The sequence below is a fragment of the Camelus dromedarius genome, chromosome 4 (assembly GCF_036321535.1).
Source record: "Camelus dromedarius isolate mCamDro1 chromosome 4, mCamDro1.pat, whole genome shotgun sequence".
Taxonomy (NCBI): Eukaryota; Metazoa; Chordata; class Mammalia; order Artiodactyla; family Camelidae; genus Camelus; species Camelus dromedarius.
Window position 1 is genome coordinate 95,957,446 of NC_087439.1, and position 25,611 is coordinate 95,983,056.

Genomic DNA, 25,611 nt, shown 5'->3' on the forward strand with positions numbered 1-25,611 from the left:
CAAGGCCTGCCCCCCCACGCCGCCTCCCATCTGCCCTGTGCGCCACTTATCGGGTAACTGGAGCTGGGAGCTGTGTCCACACCTGAAACAGGAAGCCCGGGCCTGTGCGTGAGCCGCGGAGAGCTGGCAGGGTGGCCCGGGCGGGAGGATGGAGGAGCAGCGGGCGCTTGCTGCCGCCAAGGACGGGGACCTGGCCACCCTGGAGCAGCTGCTGGAGGCGGGCGCCCTGGGCCCGGGCATCACCGACTCCCTGGGGGCCGGCCTGGTGCACCACGCCACCCGGGCTGGCCACCTGGCCTGTGTCAAGTTCCTGGTGCAGCGGGCCAAGCTGCCCGGCAACCAGCGGGCCCACAACGGGGCCACGCCGGTGCATGACGCCGCGGCCACGGGCAGCCTGGCTGAGCTGTGCTGGCTGGTGCGTGATGGGGGCTGCTGTCTGCAGGTGAGTGGGAACAGCGGCCGAGCTGGGGCATCATCCATGGGGATCGAAGGAGGGGTGCGCCGAGAGCTGGGACCGGAGCCCTGAGCCTCTCCTGGGCACCTGGGCCCTGGGCTGATTCTCTTGGGGAGTCACTATGCAAAACCCGCAGCACCATCAGTGGTGTCTGCCTCTGCCCCACGCCCCGCCCCATCCCGAAAGAAAGCCCTGGAAAGCCACGGGCATTTCCCCGGCACCCAGCACAGAGCAGTCACGCGGACTTCTCTCTTCCCACAGCCCCCGCCCAGGGGCACCTGCCTTGCCACGGGGGGTCTTGTTCTCATCAAGCCTGCTTCCAAGGGGCCTAGAAAAGGGTCCGTACGTAAAGAAGTTCATTGGGCACTGGAACTCAGGCCTGGCTGACTGGGGGCCCTGGGGGGTGACAGCACAGGGGGCTGCTGCGGGGGAAGTGGGACGAGAGCCTTGATGGTAAAGAGCAGGGTTTCCAGGGCTCAGTGATGGTCTCGTAGGAGCATTTCTACCTGCCCCCCCTTTCCTGCCCGCCCCCTGCCCTTTGTGTGGGTGAAGGACCAAGGGAGGACGGTGGTTCAGCTCTGAGAGGGTGTAAGGACACCCTCCCAGAGGCCAGGAGGCCCTCCCAGAGGCCAGAGCTGGGCAGGCATCAGCATGACGTGCTGGGTCTTGGGTGAAGGAAGACTCACCGGTCACAGCCTGAGGGTCCAACAGCATCAGCACTGCCATCCTCATCCTCAGTGGCTCTTCCCACAATCCCCAGGGCAGGAGCAGTGCACCTGTACGCCTGGGAGAATGCCCAGGTCTGCCAGCTGCCCGCGGTGGAAATGCTCCCCAGCAAGAGGACTTGGGGCTGGCAGGCGGGTGCTCAGTGTGGGTGGGAAGGGCTGTGACTACGCCCGGGAGAGAGGGCTTGACTCCAGCAGGATCACAGATTTGGACCCAAAAGACCTATTGACTTGAGTCCTGGCCCTGCCTCTTCCTGGAGCAGGTGGCCTGGCTCAGTCCTGGAGACCTCCCTCCAAGGCACACTGTGGAATGGAGCAAACTGGAGGGAGGGGCAGAAGCTCTCCCGAAGGGTCCCAGGCAGCATGGTCCTGGGCGGCTGGCTCTGGCCGAACAGGAGCTGCCCAGCGAGGGTGGGTCCCGGCCTGCCACCTGCTCACTGCCCCATCTGTGCCTCTGTAGGACCAAGACGCCTCGGGCGTGTCCCCGCTGCACCTGGCCGCCCGCTTCGGACACCCGGTACTGGTGGAGTGGCTGCTCCGAGAGGGCCACGCAGCCACGCTGGAGACGCTGGAGGGGGCCTTGCCGCTGCACCACGCAGCTGTCAGTGGGGACCTGACCTGCCTGAAGCTCCTGGTGGCCGCCCACGGCAGGTGAGGAGCTGAGCGCAACCTGTCGGGCAGTCTTAGGGCGCAGGCTGCTGAGAGGTTGCACAAGGAGGGCAGGGAGGGCAGGCTGCCGCCTTACCTCGGAGAGGTGGGCCTTCCAGGGTGGGGTTGGGGTGGGGGACAATCTGGAGCCAGGGTGTGGGAGGGGAGCGGATGCCAATGAGGCTCAAAGCGGGAGAGAGGCAGTAAGAACAGCCAGGAAGCTGCTACCAGGGCCAGAAGCTGTGCTCAGGCAGCTCCCGGCCCTACCTGGGGGAGTCTCGGGGCCTAACTTCTCCAGGCTGGGAAGGTGGGCCCCTCTAGTCACCTAAAGGAAGCAGAGGCTGTGCAGTGGACTTGGGGGGAGTGAGGCCCCCATCAGGTCCGCCTGAATTCTCCCTCCACACTGTCCCATCCCTCACACCGTGAACCCCTGTCCCACCACTTGGAGTTGGTGGATGGGTGCAGAGGGGGGATGGGGACAGGACAGGCCCAGCTGAGGCAGGGGGCACAGGACTCCCCTTCCCATCGCGGGCACTCCTCTGGCCCTTGCCCCCTCCCAAAAGATACCCTAGGCACATAACAGACCATCTAGGGGTGCAGCGCACATGGCCTGCCCACCCCGCCGTCTGTTCCCAGGTCTGCTGTCCTGGCTGGGAGTGGGACTCGTTCATGTCCACCGCACACCTGACCTGGCCTTTCTCCCTGTAATCTGCCTGCCTCTAACCACGTTTCTACTCCTTCTGTGGGGCGTCTTGTTGGATGGATGGCTGTCCTGGCCACCCCACGATGGTTCCCAGACAAGGCCTGAGAGCTCAGCGGTGGAACAGTGTCCCAACCCTTCTGCAAAGGCCTGTGGGACTTACTTCTGTGGACCTTCCCCAGAGCGTCCACACTGGCTGCCCTGGATCTGGCCGGCCACAGTGTGTCTCTTAGACCTGCAGTTATTTTTTTTCTTTTTAAATGGAGGTACTGGGGACTTCATGCATGCTAAGCATGCGCTCTACCACTGAGTTAAACTGGGAGACCACACATTCACAGGGGAAGGTCCCCTGCCCCAGGGCCCACCTTCCCAAAGGCACTGACCACAGGAGCCAGAGGTTAGGTCTTTATTGACAAGGGATGGAGTCGGCCTTGGGGAGGGGACTGCCCTTCCGTGCAGGGCTTCACTAGTGCCAGGCCTGGGTGCCCAAGGAAAGGCTAGTGTCCTCCTCACAATGGCCCCTTGCACAGAACAGGCCACGGGCTCCGGAGGTTCCCTGACCTGCCCACTGCAGGCCCCGCTACGCCATTCCCCCGCTGTGAAGCGCCCCCTGCCGGCGAGCCTCGGCGGCGCCCACAGCTCGATGGAGAGTCGGCCCGTGCCCGCCCCACCCCCACCCCGTGCTCAGCCCTACGCGTGAGCCGCTGGGCCCCTCCGCCGGTAAGCGGGGCGGCCGCAAACAGGTCAGCCAGGTGCGGGGCAGCTCCCCGCGACCCCCGGCCGAGCGCCCTCTGACCCCCGCCCTCCCCCACAGCAGCGTGAACCGGCGGACGCGCAGCGGCGCCTCGCCGCTCTACCTGGCCTGCCAGGAGGGCCACCTGCACCTGGCCCAGTTCCTGGTGAAAGACTGCGGCGCCGACGTGCACCTGCGCGCCCTGGACGGCATGAGTGCGCTGCACGCCGCCGCCGCCCGCGGCCACTACTCGCTCGTCGTCTGGCTGGTAAGGGGGCGCCGGGGGTGCGGGGCGCCGAGGTCCGGGAAGGCTGGCACCTGCTCCTGCCTCGGCCCCAGAGCCGCCTTCGAGCAAGCAGAGCCTGGCTGTGCTGGGCGCGCCTCCCCCTGGGTCTCATTTGTCCGCAGGAAGTTTGGGAGCCCACCGGGTTGTTGGAGGATCAGACCTGCCCACCATCGCTTAGCGCAACCACATGCCAGGCCCAGTCTGCGCCCCGGGGTTCAGCCCCCAGCCCGCAGCTTTGATCAGAGGTGGCTGTGGATGAAGTCAGCAGAGACCATGGGGTCCCAGGCCAGAAAGGCCTTTCCAAATGTGACTCCCCACTCCCTCCTCCTGCAGGACAGACAGAGGGCAGAAGGGACAGTGTCCAGCCTGGCTCACCCACTCAGGGCTGGGCACCCTCTCCCTGGGAGGGCAGGCCAATGAGAGAGCCTCTGTTCCCAGCTCATTGTCTTTCTCCTAACAGTCATGCTTGAATGTTGGATCTGCTGGCGTGTGGCTGCAGTGACCCCCAGCAAGTTGTCCCTCACACACAGAAAGCCCCAGGAGGCCGCCGGCATGGAGTCACATCTCTGCTGTTCCCATGGCCTTTCCCTCATGGTGAAAGTTAGCCGTATTCAAGGCAGGAAGAGGGAGAAAAAGGGGTGACACCACATCCACCGGCCCCTTCTATCAGGAAGGCAGAACCTTCCCAGAAGAGCCACTTCCATCTCACTGGCAGGCTGGGCCACGTGGCTGTCCCAGGTGCACGCAGTTCAGCGTGAGCCTGTAGGCCCACTGGGTGCTGTGGACCAGATCCCACCAGTGCCCTCACAGAGGGGCAGCTGAAGGCCCGTGAGGAGGGCCAGCTGCAAGTCGCCCCTGTGGTGGCCAGCAGGACGGGGCCCCAACCGTGGGATGACCAGTCTGCAGTCCAGCACTCTCGCCAGCCTTGGTCAGTGGACCCACTTCCCAGCACCCCTGTGTCTTTGCACTGGAGCCGGGATCAGGACGCAAACACCTGGTGCCAGGATGTCCTTTCTCCCCTCTCTCCCTCCCTCCCTTCATCAGCAGACATCTCTTTACTGTCCCTTAGGTGCTGCCCAAGGTGGCTTTTCTTTTGATGTGTGAAACCAGCCCCTGGGGGTGTTTAGCTTAAATTAAACCACAGAGCTCTCTTCTTCCCAACGCTGCCCAAAGCTCATATGCGGATCCAGCTTGGTCCCTGGAGCTTCCAGCCCTGAAGCAGGCATGGTCGCCCCCAACCAGCCTCAGCAAGTCGGATCCCTCTTCCTCAGGTCACCTTCACAGACGTCGGCCTGACGGCGCAGGATAATGAGGGGGCCACCGCCCTCCACTTTGCAGCCCGAGGCGGCCACACGCCCATCCTAGACCGGCTCCTGCTGATGGGCGCTCCCGTTGTGAGAGACTGCTGGGGCGGGACCCCCCTCCACGATGCAGCGGAGAACGGGCAGATGGAGGTAAGGCAGCTGCTGGGGGTGGTGCATGCCGGGTCCCGCAGCGCTTACTAGGCCCGGACACTTCCTGAATGAGTCAGTGAACCCTCCCAGCAACCCTGCAGGAGGAGAGACGTGGTTATTCCCCTCTTATAGATGGGTGAACTGAGGCTCAGACGGGCCCTTGCCCAGGGCCCAGACTCTGATGTATCTGGGAACAAAATCCATCTCTCCCCTCCGCCTGCGGGCCCCTCCCTTTGCACAGAGGTTCCCTAGGTGCCTGCTCCGGGACTGGTCTTTCTGCTGGTCCTCCCAGGGTGGCCTTTTAGCTTCAGGCCCCCTCTGTCAGAAGGCTGTGCGCAGAGACCTGCCAGGGGTGTGGCATTAACACCTTTGCTGTGATCCAGAGAAGCCTTGGGGGCTCACACGGCCCGTCCCCAGGGAACAGCATCCAGAGACCCAGAGTAGGCAGGATGGTGTTCAGCACTGGGAATGGACCCGGCCGTTGGCCGCGGCGCCTGCACTGGCGCCACCTGCCTGCCGACCTCACGTAGAGGCTTCTGAGGGAATACAGAGGTTTCATCCTCCACCCGCCCCAACCAGGCCACACAGCAGGGACTCCAGAGCGAGTCGGCTCATCCCCAGGATGTCTCCCGGGCGTTCCCACGGCCCCCAGGGCTCAGCTGCTGCCGTCTGGAGCCGTGAGAATTGTGCTCGCGGCCCAGGAAAGGCTAGTTGAGAGCGAGTGTTTTATTGAGGTGCAACTGAGTGTCCCGTTTTGGGCCTACGGTTCCGGATGGCTCTTTCCAACGGGAACCCAAAGTGCTCCTGGGACCCAGCTGGTCCAGTCTGAGCAGCATTGAGTAAAAGAAGCGCAGGGCAGTGACCAAAAGTCCCCAGAAGGCACTCGGTCCTTCTGAAGAATCAGGAGACCCAATCCCAGCTCACAGCAGTGCTCCCGAATACTTGTCCTCTGACTCTCAGGAGTCCTGAGGCCCCCTCCTGCCCCCTCCACCCTCTCCTGTTCCCCCCTCCACCCCTTCCTGCTCCCTGCCCCAACTCCCTCCTGCTCCACAGTGTACATATGCCATATTATCTTTATCCATTCATCCATCAAGGGACATTTGGGTTCCAACTTTGGCTCTTGTGAAGAATGCTGCAATGAACGTGGTGTGCAAGTACCTTTTCAAGGCCTTGCTTTCTACTTTGATGACCTTTTAAAACGTTAAACCAACCTTGCATCCTTGGAGTAAACTCAAGTTGGTCACAAAACATGATCTCTTTTACATATAGGTGAATTTAATTTGCCAACATTTTGTTTAGGATTTTAGGTGTGGTATACAGCACTGGTGAGATGGTTCTTAAACTTGGCTGTACACTGGGACTCTTCATAACAGGTTTAAGATATTCTAAAACCTGGACTCCAGCAACCCCCGAGTTTCTGGTTTAATTGGTTCTGGAGAACCCAAGATGTTTTAATTTTCTATTACTATTTTTTAACAGAGGTACTGGGGATTGACCCTAGGACCTCATGCGTGCTAAGCATGCACTCTACCACTGAGCTATGCCCACTCCCCTATCAAGACTTCTTGAAACGCCTTAGGTGATTCTAATATACCATCAAACTGGAGAGCCATCTGTGTGAACAGCATTAGCTGAGCTAATCTAGAAAGGATTCATAGAGTTGGTCATTTTCTTTTTGAGTCACATGACCTTATTGGAAGACAGTCATTTTTAAAGCAGTGATCTGAATGTGGGAAGGAGCAGGACTTCCAGCGAGGGAGAGAGGATTGGAAGCCATCAGAATGCCAGGACAGCCGAGGGCGGAGGCTGCGGCTTATAGTGAGAGGTCAGCGGTGGGAAGCCTTGAAGACTGAACTAGCTGTAATACTGCATAGAGAGGCGCTTGGGAGCTGCTGTGGGATCACGAGAAGAGGCCTAGGGTTCCTTGCTGTGGAGGAGGGCACGCTGTGGAGAGGGAGCCGCCGTAAGATGGGGTGCGGTCTGGGGCTTCGCCGACGAGGTTGAAGAGGAAACAGCAGAAGCCAGTGTAAACGAGATTCCTTCAAGGTGTAGATACGTGGTTTTAACTCACTGGTATTTGTCCACCTAACTTAAAGTTTCTGCTAACTCAAGAAGGGGTGTTTACTGAGTATTGTGAGTCCCTAAAAAGACACTCTGAGCACAGATGCCTCTGTTGACTTTCTGTGCCTACACGAGGCGTCTGTGTCCTGCTGGTTCATTCATCAGAGCCTTTCACGTCCAACCATTCATGTCCACACTTGGCTTGGCTCAGAAACTCACCCATCCAACAAATAGATACTGAGCACTTGCTTAGAATGTAACCAAGGATTCGAGAACCAGAGAATATTTGAAATAGATGAGTGGTGGGTTTTGAAAATTTCAGGGCTGTTTCTGTTGCTGGTCTGTTATTGGGGTGCTCACGTGGTGGGGGACGGGTGGTCTGCTATTCCAGGACGGTCCTGCACAATGAAGAAAGGTCTCGTGCCCCACGAGACTTCCCAATGGATCAGCCGTGCATGTAGGTAGAAAACCTGTTCATAGTTATCTGAGCTTCGGACCCAACTCAAGTACATATAATTACCTAAGCTTAGAACCTAAATGCAGATGTAGGTACACGTACACACCAACGTTTCTTTGTAGTTTAATGTATTTAAGACTTTCCCAGGAAAGGTCCCACTGTTCACACTGAGGGAAGACAGCATTTTGCTTTATTTAGCACTTTACCAAGAATTATTCGCCATTTGGGAAAATGACATCACCGATGGCAACACTGAACCTGACGCTTGAGTCTTTGGCCGTCTGAGTTTTAACTGTTGAATCTGCAATGATGCCACGAAAGACTGGTTAAAGGATGATTTTTGAAAGTGCAGGTAATGATGACTCTCATTCAACTCTGAAATGAGCCTGTGTCCAGGTTTTTATTTCACTCATTAATTAATAAGGAACCTACTAATCCAAAGTGATAGTATGTGCCTTTTCAAATTAGAATTTTCATCTTTTCCAGATGTTTGCCCAGGAGTGGGATTGCTGAATCATATGGTCACTCTACTTTTAGCTTTTTAAGGAACCCCCATACTGTCCTCCACAGTGGCTGCACCAAACTGCATCCGCACCAGCACCCTTTTCTCCACAGCCTCTCCAGCATTTATCACTTGTGAACTTTTTGATGATGGCCATTCTGACATCTGTGAGGTGATACCTCGTTGTGATTTTGATTTGCATTTCTCTAATAATTAGCGATGTTTAGCATCTTTTCATGTGCCTGTTGGCCATCTGTATGTCTTTTTTGGAGAGATGTCTATTTAGTTCTTTTGCCCATTTTTTGATTGGATTGCCTGGTTTTTGGGTTTTTTTTGATGTTAAGCTATATGAGCTGTTTGTGTATTTTGGACATTAGCCCCTTGTCAGTCACAGTATTTGCAAATGTTTTCTCCCATTCCGTAGGTTGTCTTTTTATTTTGTTGGTGTTTTCAAATCTATCATGTTGCTTTTTTCTCTTTTTCTTTCTTTTCTTTTCTTTTTTTTTTTTTTTTTGGAAAGGATTTTCCTTTTTTTCCCCTTAACAGTGGCCCTGGGGATTGAACCCAGGACCTCATGCACACCAAGTACACCTTCTACCCTCCTGTGTTGCTCTCTGTAGTTTTCCGTCCCATGCCTAGATTTTCAAGCTTGGATTTGACATCTTTGGAAGCAGTGAGCACGGCGGCTTCAGTCTGTTACTTCCCAGGTCTTTGGGGGTCTGTTTCTTGGTGGGCATTGGATGCTCTGGTTCTCACTTCTGGTAGCTCCTTCCCTTGCGCTCCTGGTTTTGTCTGTGTGCTGCACATTATATTTGGAAAATGGTCCCTGGGAGTCATTTGAGGCATTGGCTGACATCTTATCTGCGTCTGCCCATAGGGCGCAGGTGGGAGCTGCACGCCCAGCGTCATCTTGGTCCACAATCCAGGCTTGAGGTCTCTGGAGCACCTGCATGACAGGAAGCAGAGGGCTGGCTGGCTCTTGCTTTATCTCTTCTCTGGGGATGGAGCCCCCAGCCTGCGGGGGACCCTGCACTCTTGCTGGCGTCCCCAGTCCCATGGGGCTGTGAAAGAGCTGCTCAGGCTACAAGCACGCCTTCTGCATCAGCGTGCTCTTAGGGCAAAAGCCGCACTGAGGGACGGGCTTATCCCTCCAGACTTTCCTGTCTCCTGAGCTTGGCCTGGTAATTCCTCACTTCCTTGTTGTCTAGCTGACGCCCTAGGAAAGTGCCTTTTCTCCGTGCTGACTCTGGGGAGTGGATTGGTGCGACCTGCCTGCTGCTCTGCTCGTTGGTGCAGATCCATCTGCCCGCCTGCTTTTGCTGCTGGCGCAGCAGCCTCGCGGATTTCCGGACTTATATCTTGGTCATCTGTAACCACCCACCCTCTGCTCACAAACACCACCAGGAACCACAGTCATCCTGCAGGAAAGTTCTTCCCTCCCCCACCTCCCCCAGCTGCTGTTCTGACACCATCTGGGGCCATGACCAACACTCCCGTCCTGTCCCCTTTCCTCCACTCTGCTTCTGCTGCGACGCCCCCCGCCCCACCCGTGCTCTGGACTCAGCCTGCTCCTGAAGCCCCCGTAACCTCCTCTCGCTCCATTGCAGCCTCCTTCACAAACCCAAATTTCCTCTAGCTTTCCACCCCCCCATCCTCTCTCTCCTCCCTGCTTCTGAGCCTCCAGGCCTTCCTCTTCTCCCACGTCCCATCACACGAACCCAGAGGACCACTCAGAAGGGAAATAGGGGGCCCAGGCCCTAGCTTGACCAGGCGAGGAGTATGTGTGTGGCTGGCAGAGCTGGGTGTTCAGAGATGGGGACATAGAGGATGAGGGTGGGAACCCCAGGAGCTCACCAAGGCCAAGGTGGGGCCAAGAGGAGGGTCTGGTTGAGTTCCCAGTCTGACTGGGAGGCCAGGAAGCATGTGGGGCAAGGTGGGCGAGGTGAGTGAGGGCACAGGCCGGAGTCCTAGGGGTGGAGCCAGGCTGTTCAGCCTCCTGCACCCCAGTTTCTTGGGGTAAAAGTGACACAGACCTCTGAGGTTCCGTATTTGTAGGCCAAGGCAGGGGCTACCAGGGCAAGGTCAGGGTCAGGCTGCCTGGCTGGGGTCCGGCTGTGCTGCTGACGCACTGGCTGGGCCCTGGGCGAGTTCCTGAGTGCAGGAACTCCGCTGCCCCATCTGGGACAAGGGGGCAGTGACACCTGCAGGACCTGGAGCCGGTGCTGCCAGGACAGGGCGGCCGTGGGTTGGGGTGGAGGCTCAGCACCCAACACTAGATGGCTGCACAGCCTGGGTGTCCCAGCTGGGGGGCGGGCCTGGGAGTGGGGAGCTGGCGGCACCGAGGTCACGTGCTCACCGCCCCCCTGCAGTGCTGCCAGACCCTGCTCTTCCACCGTGTGGACCCCGCCCTGCGGGATGAGGACGGCTACGTGGCCGCAGACCTGGCGGAGTACCACGGCCACCGTGACTGCGCCCAGTACCTGCGTGACAGTGCCCTGCCGGTAAGCCTTGGGCCCCATCCCTCCTGGGGGGGCAGGTGACAGACCCCTGCTGTGTTGATGGCCAGGTAGCTAGGTGACACGGTGTCGTCTGTCAGGAGAAAAGGGCCAAGCTGGGGCTGAGCTGAAACCACAGGTCAGCTGGCCGGGTGCTCAGATCAGGGCTGTGACAGGGACTGTGACAGGGCCGGGCTGTGGCTGGACCTTGTCAGAGGCCTGTACTCCACTGGCCCACAGAAACCACGCTCATGACCCAGGCTACACCATGGCCAGAGCTCCCGCTGGGTGATGCTGTCAGGTTAAGGACACCGGGGGTGGGAGCAGGGCCCTGGGTCCTGGGGAGGTGCCTGATGAGGCAGGCCAGCCCTGTGCAGCCCACGAGGCAGAAGTTTCATCCGGCTCCCCTCTCTGGGTGTGTGACCTCACCCGGCGTCGCATCCACAAGTCGGGGATCTCCTGTGCCCCAGTCCCCAGCACGTGACGGGTCACGCGTGTCTGTTGAATGAATGGAGCAGTGGACAGCCGGTTGAGCGAGTGGACTGGTGGGGTGGATGGCCGGGTGTGCGGTGGGGGGGCCAGTTCAGTCAGTGTGCGGCCGGGCTCCCCCCAGTCCCCTCCTGCCTGCCCGCCCTCCACCTCCCCGCTGCCCTGACAACTCATCCCAACCCGCACAGATTTTGCCGCAGTTCTCTGTAGTGGCCACCCGTTCGGAAGGTGTCCCTGGGATCGCCTGGCCCCATTTTCAGGTGAGAGCGCTGAGGCCAGAGGGGTAACGTGCCCCCCACATGGGTCTCCCCCTGGGCTGCTGCACCTCCTCTTCTCTCAGGGTGTCCCTGGAGCGTCCAGGACCCGCTGAGGCAGAGCTGCGGTCCTCGCCCAGCCCCCGCCAAGAGCCTCTTGTCTTCACCGCCCAAAACCCACATCAGGGCGGCCGCGGGCTGGGGGCCTCGGGTGCTTTGGGGCACATGTGTTGGAGCCCTGGTTTGTCCTGGTTTCTAGTTTCAGAAATAGGAACTACTGTTACTAGCTTGAAGTAATCCATTTACTAGTCATTTACTAACCCTTCGATGGGTAATTGTTTGATAAAGGATTGCCTTTCTGGCTTGGGTTTGAGAAGCTGGTAGAACTCAGCCAGTTCCTGGTGTAGCGGGCAGAGCTTTGCCGCACAGGCTGGGGAAGCCCTGGCCTCCATGTGGGCCCTGAGATTAGGAGGTGGGATGGGCGACTGCTCTGCTGTCAGGCCTCTGGCTGGGGTACCCTACCTGTCCCCAGCCCATGGTTCAGTGGCAACAGCTGGGACTTCTGTCCAAGCAGGGTCTCTGTCCCCAGCCCTCCATCCCCAGGCCCTGGCACCTCTGCCAGCCCCTCCTGGCCACTCAGCCCAGCTCTCTTAGGGGGATGGAGATTCTGGGCACTCTCCTGACACCCCCGGGGTTGTGGGGGCCAGCCCATGTCAGGCTTCCTGAGGTTCCTTCTGGTCTGGCTGTCTCCTTGATGTCACATGGGCTATGAGGCATTGTCCCCTTCACTCAGGATTCCCCAAACCAGCCAGGCTGCCTGTGTAGCCTCCCCACCTGACCTGTGGGCCAGCGGTGTCCAGCCTGTGGCGTTGGTGGTGGAAGGTGTCCACCTCCTTGTGATCCACTGCACCTGGGGCGGGCTGGAGTTGTCCCCCCTCCACCTGCCTCACATTCACTGCCCCAGCCCCGCGGGAGGGCAGGCTGTCAGCTGTGGGCCGCCGGGCTGGGGGAGGCTGTGCGCCCGATGCAATATTGATGGAAACACAATACACAGAAGTCGCCGGCGTGGCCTCTTCCATGTCGGGCTCGGAGGAGGCGGTGAAAGCCAGCATTTCCCTCTCGATACAGCTGCCTGCCTCCGCCCCCACGGAGTCGTGGTCCCAAGAGAGGCAGCCTGGGGGATGAGGCTGGTTGCGCAGTGGGAGGCCGGCCCTGTGGGAGGTGCCCCCTTCCTAGGCGTGTCCGCAGGGCCTGGGTTCATCCGCTGCCCAGTGCGGGGCCTGCACGCTGCTTGGGAAGGCCAGGTCCTGCCTCGACCACCCTGCCTCGACCTTGGCCAAGTGAGTGGGCCAGGCAGCTGGGCTTCTGGCCATGGGGCCGGTTTTAATGAGATCCTGGAGGGGCAGCAGCAGGTAGGAGAACCGGCCCAGGATGGTGAGCCCAGCCCCCTCAGCTTGCCTCCACCCTGCCCCAGTGACTCTTCCTGGCTGGGTGGCACCCCCAAGTTCTGAGCACCTCCAACCCTCAATTTTTTCATCTGCATAATGGGACTGAAGAGCCTAGTTGGAGGATACAGATGCGCCTTGAGCACCCAGCAGGTGCCAGTTTCCCTCAGTGAGGTCCAGGAGCGCTCTAGGTCCCCTTCCTTTGACAGATGGGGAAACTGAGGCCCAGAGAGGGCAAGGGATGCCCTTGGGAAGCCTCCTCCCCCAGGCCGTGCAGCCAGTAACCGAATCTCAGCTGTGGTGACTGGTGTCCGGCGCCCATCTGTGGGTCATGATTTTCTCGGCCTGGGTGGCATTACAGGCTGTAACCCGGCTCGGCCACAGCTGTCCTCGATGTATAATGCATGGCAGGCATGGCGCTGCTCAAATCTCATCAAAAACACAGGAAAAGAGACACCAGGCCGTGGGAAGGGCCCCAGGCCATGGGAAGGGCCCCAGCCGAGGGCCAGCTGACCACCAACCTTGGGGCAGCAGCCCCATTTGGGGGCAGCGCTTGCCCAGCTGTCAGGACCCCAAAGGTCGGGACCCAACATCTGCCACTCCTTCAGGTCCTTGTAGATTCAGTGAGTGTCCAGGGCCCGAATGAGGGACACGGGGACGTGGATACTCCTGTCACTTGAGAGCAGATTCAGTTGAGGGGAAGGGCTGAGGGCTCCCAGGCAGGGGCAGGGCACAGGGGAGGCACTGTCGGGCTCAGAGATCTGTCCTGGTGGGCATTGGCTGGGGCCACCTGGGGCTCAGCCCCACTGTGTCCATCAGACTGTCAGCACCTGCTTCTCTAGCCATGGGGTCTAGGGTCTGACTCGACCCTGCTAGAAACTCCTAAGCCAGCTCATGCCTGTGTTGTGGACACTGGAAGCAGAGAGGAGGTTCCCGGGTCCAAGACACATGGCAGGGAGCAAGCATCATGTTTTGTTGGGTCCCTTTGCCCCCTGAGCCCCAAGGTGACCAATACAGGCCCAGATCACTGCTTTGCACACAGGCTTGTGTCACAGTTGGGGACCACCAAGCCTGGGGATCCCCTCACTGCTTTGTTGCATGGGGCAAGCAGCCTGCTCTTCCTTCTGGAGCCCTCTGTACAAAGGCAGCCCTGAGAAACAGCTTGGTGAGGAGCAGCCAGGGCTTTGCATCCTTGGTAAGGGTGCAAGAGACCCAGCCAATGCCAGGCGTCCCCCGGAGCCCACCCACCTGCCTCTTCCTCCACGGCTGGTGCCCCTGGACCAAAGGAATGGTGATTCGAGGGGCTCTCAGTCCTGGCAGGAGCAAGGAGTGGGGTCTCAAGATTCTGATCCCAGCTCTGCCCCCTCCCAGCTGTGGGACCTTGAGAGAGCCCCTTGCCCTCTCCGAGTCTCAGTTTCCCCATCTGTGCCTGGGACTGCACTGGGGGATTCCTCTGAATTGGTTCTTCTTGCGTGACCAGGGGTCTCAGGCCTGCCCCCACCTCTCTGGAGGGTCTGTGGAGGGTTAAGGCACCGCGGTAGGGGTCCCACACCGAGCCCAGGCCCGCTGAGCCACCTGGCACCTGGGCCTTCAAATATTGATGCAATGCCTCCTGCTCCCGGGGGTGGCAGCTGAGGCAGCCCTCGATGGCCCAGGACAGCTGCAGCTCCCGGTGCTCACAGCCCAGTGCCTGCTTCCACGGGTCCTCCCGGGCTGGGGGCTGGCGGACACTCCCCAACCCGCCGCGCGCCAGGGCCCCTGGGCTCTCTGCACAGAGGGAGGTACGCAGGGCGGCGGGCAGGCGGGCTTTCGGGCTGTGCTCCTCCCCCTGTGGCCCCAGTGGGCTGACGGCTGTGGACGGGAATGCCACTGAGGGACCGGAGGTGGTGGCCGCAGAGCCAAGGTTCTGGGCTGGGGCAGCCACCGAGCGCCCATACCTCCTTGCTGGGAGGAGGGACAGGGCCCACCTACAGGTGAACAAGGGGACACAGAATGGCCAAGGAATTTGCCCCAACAGGACCAGCTGCATCTTGTGCAGGGCCCGGGGCAAAGTGAGCTCCTGGGCTTCTTGTTAAAAACTGGTTAAGAATTTAACAACAGAGCATGAAATGGAGCTGCAAGAGGGGCCACCCGCTCGTGACGCCGGGGTCGGCCCCAAGCCACACATCTCGTGCGGGGCTGGTTTGAACCAGCTCCTCTAATCTGCTCTGGGCTCTCCCAGTGCCAGCCTGGGGACCTGGAGGCCACTTTCTGCCACAGCTGCCTGCTGAAGGGAGCGGGTGAGGAGCTGTGGTCTGACAGCCGAGGGTGGGTGCCCAGAGGGAGCGCGCAGCCGGGAGCCCATTTGAAAGACAGGGTCATCCAGCCTCCAACGTTCAGCTTTCAACCCAAAGGCAGCAAGCCTGGTTCTGGGGTCCTTGAAGCACAGCTCAGTGTCCTCCTGGAGGACTTCGCCTCCTGAGGAGGGCCGTGTGAAGGCAGAGAGACACGGCAGTCCTGCTGCTGTCAACAGCTGCGGCGTCACAGTGGCCTGCCCGCCCCCTGTCTCCTGCTCGGCCAGCCCATGAGTCTGCTGGGCCAGCAGTCCTGGCTCCTGCTAGTCAGATGCAATGAGGCCTCGCAGGGCTGAGCTGGAGACAGGGGATGGAGCACCTACAGGTCAAGGATTCTTTGTGGCTGCCCACCAGTAAGTGCTTGGCAGCAGGGGAGGTGATCCAGGCCAGGTCTGTGCCTTGCCCCAGACCTAGGGCAGACCTGGGGTTGAGAGGTGAGTGCGCCTGCAGCCCCAGACGTGGATTCCCCTGACCCCAGGCTGCTTGGGACCAGAGTTGGTGTCTCTGTTTCCAGGTGGCCCTTGGGAGGTGGCCTAGACACTGCAGGGTGGGTACCTGGGCGCAGTGCCACTGCTCTGAGGCCTGGTCACAGCCACGCTGCCCCTGCTTAGGGGGCTGAGTTCCAAGTTCATTGTGGTCTCCTCTATGCCCAGGAACTGGGCACCTGTTCTCCTTGGAGAGACCGGGCAGTTCCAGGCAGTTTGTCTCTGCACAGAGTCAGGAGACAGACACAGACGGGGTGTGTGTGCGTGTGTGAGTGTGCATGTGTGTACATGGCTCTGGTAAGGCCAAGGAGTGCTGAGCACAAGGGGGACTCTAGACCCTGACCCAGAACCCAGAGCCGCCCAGCGGAGCTGCCTCCAGAGGGAGCCCATGAGCTGGGCCCTGAGATGGGGGCTCAGTAGACCAGTGGGTGGGGAGCCCTGCTCACCCAGTGTGGACAGGGCAGAGACATGGGGGGACAGAACCTGTAGGGGTACCTCGCTCCCGCACACTTACCTCTCCAAGTCCCGTTCCAGACGCACAGCCCCAGGGAGACCAGGCCTGGGCTAGCCCACTGCAGCCCTCCACCCCCACCTGGCAGCCCAAGGCAAGGCCCACCTGGGCCTCCCAGTGACCGGGCCGGTCCACCCCCAGGTGCCGCTCCCGATGACGCCCCCGCCCCCGCCATTCCCCGCTCCTCCGCTGTCGGCTGCAAGGCACTCCCTGGAGGATGGAAGAAGAGGGGGCCCAGGTCTCGGGAACCCCACCTGTGAGTACAGTCTCCAGGGAGGACTGGCCTGGGCGTGGGTGCTAGGAGGGGGCCCTGCCGGCCTCACCTCTGAGGTTCTTCGAGGGGGCGTGGGGGAGGTGGGGAGAAGCAGTCTCTGGGCTGCTGGGTACATAGGACACTGAGGACAGGGTTGGGGCCACCCCTTCCCCTGACCCAACCCCCCAACTCTTCCAGGCTCCTTTTTTTGTCTTGTTGCCTTTTTAAAGTGAGAATGAATGTGTTCCACAATGGGCCTAATAACCGTAATTAAGCAGCCTCCTGCCCAGCCCCCAGGGGTCACTCTGAGCTCTGAGCACCCCCCTGGCCTGACTCTTCTACCTGTGTGACCTTGGGTGGCCTATCCCCTCTCTGGGCCTCAGCTTGTCCCGGGGTAAATCAAAGGTTGGGTCTGAAGGGGCCTTCCGAAGCTGCTGCTGTTGCCTGAGACTCCAGCAGGGGGCAGGGGTACGGCCCTCAAACTGCCGGCCATCACCCATTAGGGGATTAGGACCAGCATTTATCAAAATGAAATGGAACGGGACAGCATGAAAAATGTGAGCAGGCCCACATGTGGTGAGGGTAAGCATCACTTCGTGGGATGGGTTGTGGTTATACAGCCAGGTGTAGCGTGGGGGGGGGGCAGTAAAAGGACAGATTTGCACCTGATGGGGCTGCATTAGGTCCCCAGACCATGGAACCCTACGCCCTTTCTAGCTCCTTCCAGGCTCTAGGAGGGGCTAGGGAGAAGGACAGGCTGTGGGATGGGATGAGGTGGGTAAAAGGTAGGCTCTCCAACCCACCAGGCTCCAAGCAGGCCGCATGGACGCCCAGGAAACCCCAGGGATGAAGGAGTTTGCCCAGGCCCCAGGGCACTTTGTAGGGGGGCTGGTTGGGTCTCTGGCTCCAGGTCCAGTGGTCCTTCAGGAAGGCCAGAGTCTTCTGCCCTCCACTCCCCTGGTCTCTCTGGAAGCCCCTCTGACTCCAGCTCCCCCGTCCTGACAGCAGCGTCTCTCAGCCCCACCTGGCCCAGCCACCCTGACCAGCATCTTCCAAGGGAGCAGACGACCTACACAGCCCCCCCGAGGGTCACCACCAGTGCCATGGCTGTTCCCACGGTGAGCGCTCCGCCACGCCCCTGCCTCCCAAGGCACCCCCAGCCAACCTCGAAGCCCAGCTGGCCTCTCACCGTGTTCTTCTACGTGGCCAGGTCTCTCCTGGGGCAGCCAGGCCCTTCCTTGCAGGTCGACGTCAGGAGGTGCCTGGGGTGACTGGCTGGTTCTGGAGGGCACACCTAGCTTCTGAGTAGGTGGGAATTTCAAGGCCACAAGCAGCTTGTCACCCTCTCATAGTAGATGTGGGACCTTCTCTGATCCTAGGAAGCCCCAGGGGCCCAAGCCCCTCACCCTGACCTCTGAACATAGGGGTGCTCGCGCCCCTTCAGACACTGCTGTCACGGTGCAGGGAAGCATCTGTCCATGGGGAGGCTGGACCTGGCACCCTCTGCCCTTGAGGTCTCCCAGCTAGCCTGGGATCTGCTCCTCTCTCTCCTCTATCTGGCCACCAGACCCTTAGAAATCCAGCCCACCCTTTCCCTGAATGGGTGCTGGGAACTCAGCCCCTGAGATGTTCTGTGTGAGTTTGGGAAATGCTGCACAGTGCCACCCCCTTGGAGAATTACAGTGTACACAGTTCATTAAAGGCTCATTAAAGACAAGTCCTGCAGTCCAGAATTGGCTATCAGACTTCATCTATGCAACCGTTCCTCAGATGAGTTTGCCCATCCTCATGGCATGCTCTGGGCCACACCTTCTCTGCCATATACAGAAAAAGGGAGGAATCTCTGGTCGCCTCTCAGCCGACGATCCTCCCTACACATACCTGGTCCCACAGAGGACACCAGGGTCCCAGCCCTCGAAAGACTCACACTTAACCAGGCTGGGGTGCTGTTCGTGGTCTACCCGGCCCTCCCTGGTCGCCGCTACCGCCCGCCCCTCCTCCCTGAGCTGCGCTCATCCTGGGCGGTCCTCCCCTCACCTCCCAGACCGGGGTCCCTTAGGGTCCCTGAACAACGACCTGCCTACGTCCACACAGGGAGAGGATACTGCGGCAGGGGACGCCCCGGACAGCCTGGTTGCGCTGCAGCTGGACGGGCTGCCCTCCAGCGACCTGGATGGGCTGGTGCCCACGCGGGATGAGCGCGGCCGGGCCATCCCTGAGTGGAAGCGGCAGGTGATGGTGCGGAAGCTGCAGGCTCGCTTGGGCAAAGTCCCAGCGCTGGAGGCCCAGGTGGAGCAGGGGGCGGGGCCTGGGAAGGGGCGGGGCCCGGCGTGGAGGGTGGGTGGGAGATGGGCGTGAGGGGCGTGGAGTTGTGGGAGGTGGGCGGTGCCCTGCTGGAGAGGGGCGGGGAGGGGTGGGGCCAGAGTAGAGGGCGGAGGCAGAGGCAGGAGGCTTTGCACTGGCAGGTGGACGTGGAAGGTGGGGCCCTTAGCCCACACCTCGAGTCTGGAAACCCAGGTAACCCCCACCCCCACCCCAGTACGTGTCCCTCTGTGGCCTCAGCTTCCTCTTCTGTCAGGCGATGAAGTTGAACCAGATCAGAGGGCTCTGATGCCCCTTCACCTGCATTAGAGATGTGGTGCCCGTGTTCTTTGATCTAACGATTTGTATCCCGTGCGTACCCTGTGCCAAGCTCTGTTCTCAGCAGTGAAGACCAGCCCTGCCCGCCTACTGCTTATATTCCAGTGGGGAAGACGGAGTGACTGGGCAGTTACGCTGGGTGTGTGGGGGTAGGGAGGTGATTCTAAGTGCTGTGGAAGGAAGCAAAGCCATGTAAAGGGGAGAGGCTATTCCGTCCAGGTGTTCAGGGGCAGCCTCTCTGGGGAGTGGCCTTGAGCAGGGGCCAGAAGGAAATGAGAGGGAAACCCTATCAGAATTTGGGACAAGTGATTGCCAGCAGTGGAAGCAGCAGGTGCAAAGATCCTGAGGCATGGGTGGGACCACCCAAGGGAGGAGCAGGAGGAGGCTGGTACTGCTGGAGTGGAGTGAACGAGGGATGGTGGGCAGAGGTGAGATTGGAGAGGAGATGGGTGTATATTATAAGACTTTGAGGAGCCTTTGAGAATCTGAGCAGGGAAGGGCTGGGCTCTGACTTGGATTTTAACAGGCTTCCTCTGGCTGCCCTGTGGGCAGTTGCTCTAGAGTCTTACCCTGGAGGGATACAGTTTTGTCTGAACGATATATTCTGCAACCCTTGGTCTAGAGCTGCCCTGTCGAATACAATAATGTCAGCCCTATGTGGCTATTTAAATTAATTAAAATGAAATAAAGTAAACCCCCCTCCCCTCAGTTGCACCAGCTGCATTTCATTTCCGTAGCCCCAGGTGCCAGTGGCTACTGCGTGTTTTGGCACGCTGTCCCCATCAGCATGGAAGTGTTGGGCAGTGTTGGTCTAATGGCCCAGCCTGTCCTCGCTGTCAGGGATGGAGGCCCATGGGGTTGGGGGTGGAGCAAGGCAGGGGTAGGTGGGGGCCTCCCACCACACCGGGGAAGCCCTGTAGAGTCTGACCTTGGGACGGAGCTGGGGGTCTGCGGAGAACTCGGGAAAGCAGAGGGGGACAGGCTGGAGGGACTGGGGGATCGGCTCCAGCCCCAGGCTAGCCATAGCCTGCAGGTTCCTGTGCCTGACCCTCGTGGGCCGGACACTGCTCAGGGAGGCAGCTGCGCCCACCCGGGCTCCTGGGACAAGGAGTCAGAACCTACTCACACAGAGCCGCTTGGCACCAGACAGTCCCGGGCCTCTTAGCAGCCAAACGGCAGCTCCGTCCCCTCACCTGTGAAGACGACGGGCAGATGCAGCGTTTCCCTCAGGGGTCTCAGGAGTAATCAGGCGTTCGCAGAGCCACACCCCGGGGGAGCCCAGCTCGAGACCCTCCGTGTCCGTCTCCCCCACAAGCTGTGAGCTCAGTGAGGCGGGACTAGTGCCAGGGGAAGCCCTGGGGGCGGCAGCGTTTTGGGGTGGAGTTGGCTGCACACCAGGAGAACCCAGAGTAGAGCCTCGAGGCTGCCCATCTTCAGAGCTGCTGTCCAACCACGGAGGCTCCGTGGAGAGAGATTCTTTGAGTTAAACACTGAGGAGCTGAGGAGGGCTGGGGGGTGGCAGAGCAGAGGCACCCTCCCCTCTTCTGAGGGGAAGACTGGGCCCTCGCGGGGAGGGTGACTACCCAGAGCCTCAAACTCCGACGGACTGGCTAGCCGCCTTGTTTACATTCTAAGTCCAGGCAAGGGCCAGCGAGGGTCCAGGGGCTGGGCCGGCTTTCCCAGGGGCACCCAGAGCCAGGCCACTGGAGGGGAGCTTGTGTCCAGTGGGAACAGCACCCCCTCCCCACTGAGATCCACAGTGTGGCTGTGGCTCCACTGACCTGCCCTCCTTGTGCCCAGGACGATGGCGGGAGCCCCGCGGAGCAGGAAGCCTGGCGGTACTCACAGACCCACCAGGCCATCCTGGGCCCCTTCGGGGAGCTGCTGACCGAGGACGACCTGGTGTACCTGGAGAAGCAGATCGCCGACCGGCAGCTGTGGCGCCACTGCCAGGAGTACGAGAACGAGCTGGGCCGGCTGGCGGCGGAGCTGCAGGCCCTGCTGCCCACACCCCTGGTCAGCATCACTGTCAACAGCCACTTCCTGCCCCGGGCGCCCAGGCTAGGGGGCGAGGAGGCCCCCAGCCCTGAGGTCGTGCCCCAGGGCTCCACAGGGGCCTTGGAGGCCGCGTCTGGCGTGCAGCACCTGCCCTTCTGGTGCAGCCACGTCGCCCGGCTGGTGCGCAGCTTGTCCCTGCTGCTGAAGGGCATGAACGGGCTGGTGCAGGGCGAGGAGAGGCCAGCCGCTAGGTCCCTACAGGAGGCCCACAGGGAGGTCCCAGCCAGTCCCCCAAGGAGCGAGGCCCAGCGCGAGATCCAGGAGTGCGGGGTGTCTGTGCGGACCCTTCGCGGCAACTTCGAATCAGCCCCTGGCCGGCCCTGCACCCCAAGCCCCGGCCCCTGTGAGCTGGGGGCCCAGCCCGGGCAATGCCTGAGAGGCTGCTGGCCTGCTCCCCTGAAGCCTCGTGGCGGCCCGACGGGCAGGGAGCCTGGAACAGGCGACACAGAGGAGGCCAGCGACTCGGGCATCAGCTGTGAGGAGGCCCCGTCGGAGGCCGGCGCCAGGCCAGGCCCTGACCTGGCCAACCTTCGCAAGGAACGCATCGTCATGCTCTTCCTGAGTCACTGGAAGAAGTCAGCCTGCACGCCCACCCTCAAGACGGCCGCCTGCAGGACCCTGGAGGCCTGGCGCACTGGGCCGCGGGGGCAGGAGGCAGCCAGGGGCCCTCGGCCGCCCTCCCCGCCACCCAGCGAGAGCCCGCGGCTGGGCCACCTGTGGCAGCAGCGCAGCATCATCGCCCACCTGCTGGGCAACTGGAAGGCCATCCTGGCACACGTGCCCGCCCGGCAGCTGCGGCGGCTGAGCCGGCGGCCCCGCGGGCCCCTGTCCCCCGAGCAGTTCCTGCCCCACGTGGACGGGGCGCCTGTGCCCTACAGCAGCCTCACGCTGGACCTCTTCATGCTCGGCTACTTTCAGCTCCTGGAGTGCGACCTGCCGGCCGAGGAGCGCAAGATGCGCCACCTGCTCTGCTTCGAGGTCTTCGAGCACCTGGGCGCCCACGGCTGGGAGGCCGCGCGCGCCTTCCACAAGGCCGTGACCGACGAGGTGGCCGCCGGCCGCCGTGCCTGGACCGACGGCTTCGAGGACATCAAGGCCCGCTTCTTTGGCTCCAGCCGCAGCCCTGCCGGGGACCCAGAGCCCGGCCGCAAGTCGGGCCTGACCTCGCTCGGGCCCCTGCCGCCCGCCGTGGCCCCCAGCAGTGGCCCCAAGCCCGCAGCGTGGAGGCTGAGGCCCGGCTCCCAGCGGGGCACCTTCAGCAGCGAGGACATCTGTGGCTACATTGGCCGCAGCTTTGCCTTCTGGAAGGAGAAGGAAGCCGAGATGTTCAGCTTCGGGGAGTGAGATGGGCCGGGAGCCTGCCTCCCTCTGGAAGGGGTTTGGGGTGGTTTGGGTTTTCTCTTCTCTTTGCCTTTTCACCTGCTGGGTAGCAGGTGAGCCTCGCGGCCAGGCCGGCAGATGCTCAGCGTGCTAGCGGCCACCCTCCAGTCCCAGCTGTGGGACTCACCGCTGAGCCCAGAAAGCCGTCCCAGCCCTCTCAGCTGGGGTCGCTCTGCTGGGTCTTCTCTCGGGCACCTGTGATACCAGCCAGTGTTTCCCGTCGGCTCCCCTTCCAGTGTCCTCCCAGTTGCTTGGATGTCCAGTTCCTCCGTTCCTCTGGTGCCGGTGGCTCTGGCCATGTCCCGAGCCTCTGTCTGCCCTCCACTGGTCCTGCCTCAGTTCCTTGAAGTGACCTCAGGCCATGCCCCTTCACCTCTCCAGCCGTCCTTCCCCATCTGTGAAGTGGGCGAGAAGGTGGGGGTTGGAGAGAACAGGATTCGATGAGCAAGAGGCCTTCCTGGCAGACCAGACCGCCCTCCTGAATTCCTCGGGTCGGGGAGGTGGCTCCACACTGACGTGCATACTGGTCACATGCAGCCACCTGCTGACAGACATGTGTTCTGCTGCCATGCTATGCTAGTGCCCCACCCCCGCCCCGGGCTCCAGAGGTCCTGGTCCTCAAAAGGAAGGCCCTGTGTGGGGCTCCTGGCTTCCAGCTGACCTGCACCCTCCCCCAGGGCACAAGGCCCGAGGCAGCGGCAGGGCCCCCACCTGCAGGCTCAGGAAAGCAGGGCCATAAGGAGCATTTTCAAGAAAAGTAGTGGCAGAAGGGGGCTCTGAGCAGAGGGCGCCAGCACCTTGCCCTCAAAGGTGAGCTGCTGGACCCAGAGGAGAATGCGTGGTGGGGGTAGGAGGGGTAGGAGCACACAGGATGGAAGGCAATGAGGTGTGGCCACTTTCTATGGTCACTGGATGTCACACCCCCCCTTCTCCACAAGGAACAAGGGAAGGAGATAGCTGCTCCCCCAGAAGGCCTCCGGGTGCAGCAGAGCGTCCGTGAGCAGGGTGCTGGGGACGGACCTTGAAGGGCTGGCTGAGGGATGGGGCTTATGTCCATGGCAGCCAGGAGGCTGAGCCCCCACCCAGGTTGTGGTGCCCGAAGACAGCTGGCTTGGAGCCCGGGGGGCTCTGGAAGAGAGGTGTCTTGCAGCTGTGCCATGGCCCCAACAGGCAGTGTGTGGGGAAGAGGCTTCAGGAATCTTCCACAAGCCGCTGCCTCCCTGCCTCCAGCCCCCTTGGGACAGGGGCCTCTTACAGTGTCCCCACCAGCGTGCAGAGCCTGGAGGGTGACAGGCAAGTTGTGAGATGGGCTGGTCCGGATGAGGACAGGTCCCGAGGCAGAACCATCCCCTAAAGCGCTCCCAGAGCCATGGAACTGTGCGAGATAATCAACATTTGTCGTTTTAAGAGACTAGATTTGGGGGTCATTTCCTATGCAGCAGCAGGTAACTAAGACAAGAGACTAGAAAATTTTCAGCAGAAGCGTAACGAAGAGACTCACACTTCAGATGGGAAAACGTCATGATTACAGAACAGTAGTCCATCAGAACAGGTGGTTCTAGCCCCAGAATATGGTCGCTCGGATCAGTAGACCAGAACAGAGAACGCTGAGACACTTCACACAGAACACGTCGCCCTTGAGATAAAGGCGTCGCAGTAAATCCGAGGGGGGAGGGAATTGTCAGTAATAGTGCCGACAGCGCTGGTAACTATTGTGGGGAAAGAAGTATGACCCAAATAAACCCCAAGTGGAATAAGAGATACTGTGAGCAAATAGATCTGTGAAACGCCCGCCTGGGGTGGGCAGGTCCGCCTGCAGGAGGGCCTCACGGAGTGAAGGCGCCAGGCCACGGGCAGGGACGGCTTTACCTCCCGCGGGAGGCCAAGCTGGACGCCCCTCCGGAGCGCGCATCGAGCGGGAAGATCGCATACTTTACCTTGGCGGTGTCACTCACCGACTCTGTTCTGGGGGGGATATCAGGTGACACCGTACTAGGTGTCATAGTCCAAAATGGCATGTCCAGTAATAGAAGTGACTGGATGTCACTTCCACCTTCTTAAAATGTGCTATGTCCGTTATGATGAAATGAAAAATAGTTTTTTTCAGAGACTAATCACATCAGCAGTGCTCGAGGTGGAATTTCAAGTGATGCAACTGCACACAAAGCTCGCTGAGAGCAGTGGCTGGAGGTGGACAGAGGGATCGTCTTCCACCAGCGGAATTTGCTACTTCATGTTTTCCTGTGTTTTCCAAATTTTCCGCAATGAACATGTGTTATTTTTATCATCATGAAAAGAAACCAGCAGCGTATTTTTACAAACGGCACCACTCAGTAGCAATCTGACCATGAGGATCGGTTGAGCCCCTGGTTTCGAGTTTCCCAATCTGACCTGTCATCCGAGGCCTTGGGTCCCCTAGGGCCTCCATTCTTGGCGCACTGGGCTGAGCCCAAGGGGAGGCAGCTCCCTGTGACAGTGGCCTGTCATCAGAGCCCCCTGTCCTCAATTCCTCCAGGCCATGCATTAACCCTTCATGTTCTGCCTGCAAACGATTTGGGGGGCTGGAGGCAAGACCAAGGCCTCTGTCCCCCTACAGCACCCTCACCAGGACGGCCCTGGACACCTTGGGAGCTGGGGACATCCATGAGGCCTGCGAGTGAGATTGATGCCCAAGGCTGGAGGGAGAGTCCTGGGACTCTCTGGGGCAGGGGCAGGCCCTTGGGCTTGGCTGGGCTGAGCTGGGCTGGGTTGAACTGGGCTGGGCTGGGCTGGGCTGAGCTGGGTTGGGGAGGGAAGCATGGAATCAGGAATCCTGTGTGGGAGCAGGGTGTGGGAGCATCTTGTGGGCATGCGCTCAGCTGGGCAGTCACTGCAGTTATGTGGGTAACGGCCGTGCTCTCAGCCTCAACTAGGCTGCACACATCATGAGAGCGGAGTCTGTGGTTTCCAGCTCACACCCAGCACCCCGACAGGTAGTGGGGCCAGCAACTCTGCTGGCAGGGCAGGAGCCATCTGTCCCGGATCCGAGTTGTCATGACACTCAGATCCCCTTGAGAAGTGCCCTAACCCTGCCAGGAGCGAGGGCTGTCTCCCTGGGGCCCCCAGGCCTCTCTGCACTGTCCATGCCTCAAGCCAATCCTTGGTGGGTGTTGGGAGGCCTCTGTCAGACTGGCCCTCCCTGACTCTTCCACGTCCCAGCCCACCTGGAATGGCTGTGTTAGTAAAGCCCAGGAGGGTGCAGGGCGGCG

At 60.7% G+C, this 25,611-nt stretch overlaps 1 protein-coding gene across 1 annotated transcript; it reads left to right on the forward strand.

Annotated features, from left to right (window-relative positions):
* ESPNL (espin like) lies at positions 1 to 24,122 on the forward strand. Its single transcript, XM_031452526.2, has 9 exons — positions 1 to 442; positions 1,640 to 1,830; positions 3,342 to 3,528; positions 4,818 to 5,000; positions 10,390 to 10,521; positions 16,174 to 16,288; positions 17,291 to 17,403; positions 18,380 to 18,574; positions 20,726 to 24,122. Exons 1-9 carry the CDS (start codon positions 149 to 151, stop codon positions 22,325 to 22,327), a joined length of 3,012 nt encoding a protein of 1,003 aa, XP_031308386.2. The 5' UTR covers positions 1 to 148; the 3' UTR covers positions 22,328 to 24,122.
* Positions 24,123 to 25,611: the final 1,489 nt, after the last annotated feature.

Coding starts and splice junctions, on each gene's coding strand:
- ESPNL (XM_031452526.2), top strand. CDS start 149: ATGGAGGAGCAGCGGGCGCTTGCTGCCGCCAAGGACGGGGACCTGGCC. Junction 443..1,639: donor ATGGGGGCTGCTGTCTGCAG/GTGAGTGGGAAC, acceptor GTGCCTCTGTAG/GACCAAGACGCCTCGGGCGT. Junction 16,289..17,290: donor AGGTCTCGGGAACCCCACCT/GTGAGTACAGTC, acceptor CCGTCCTGACAG/CAGCGTCTCTCAGCCCCACC.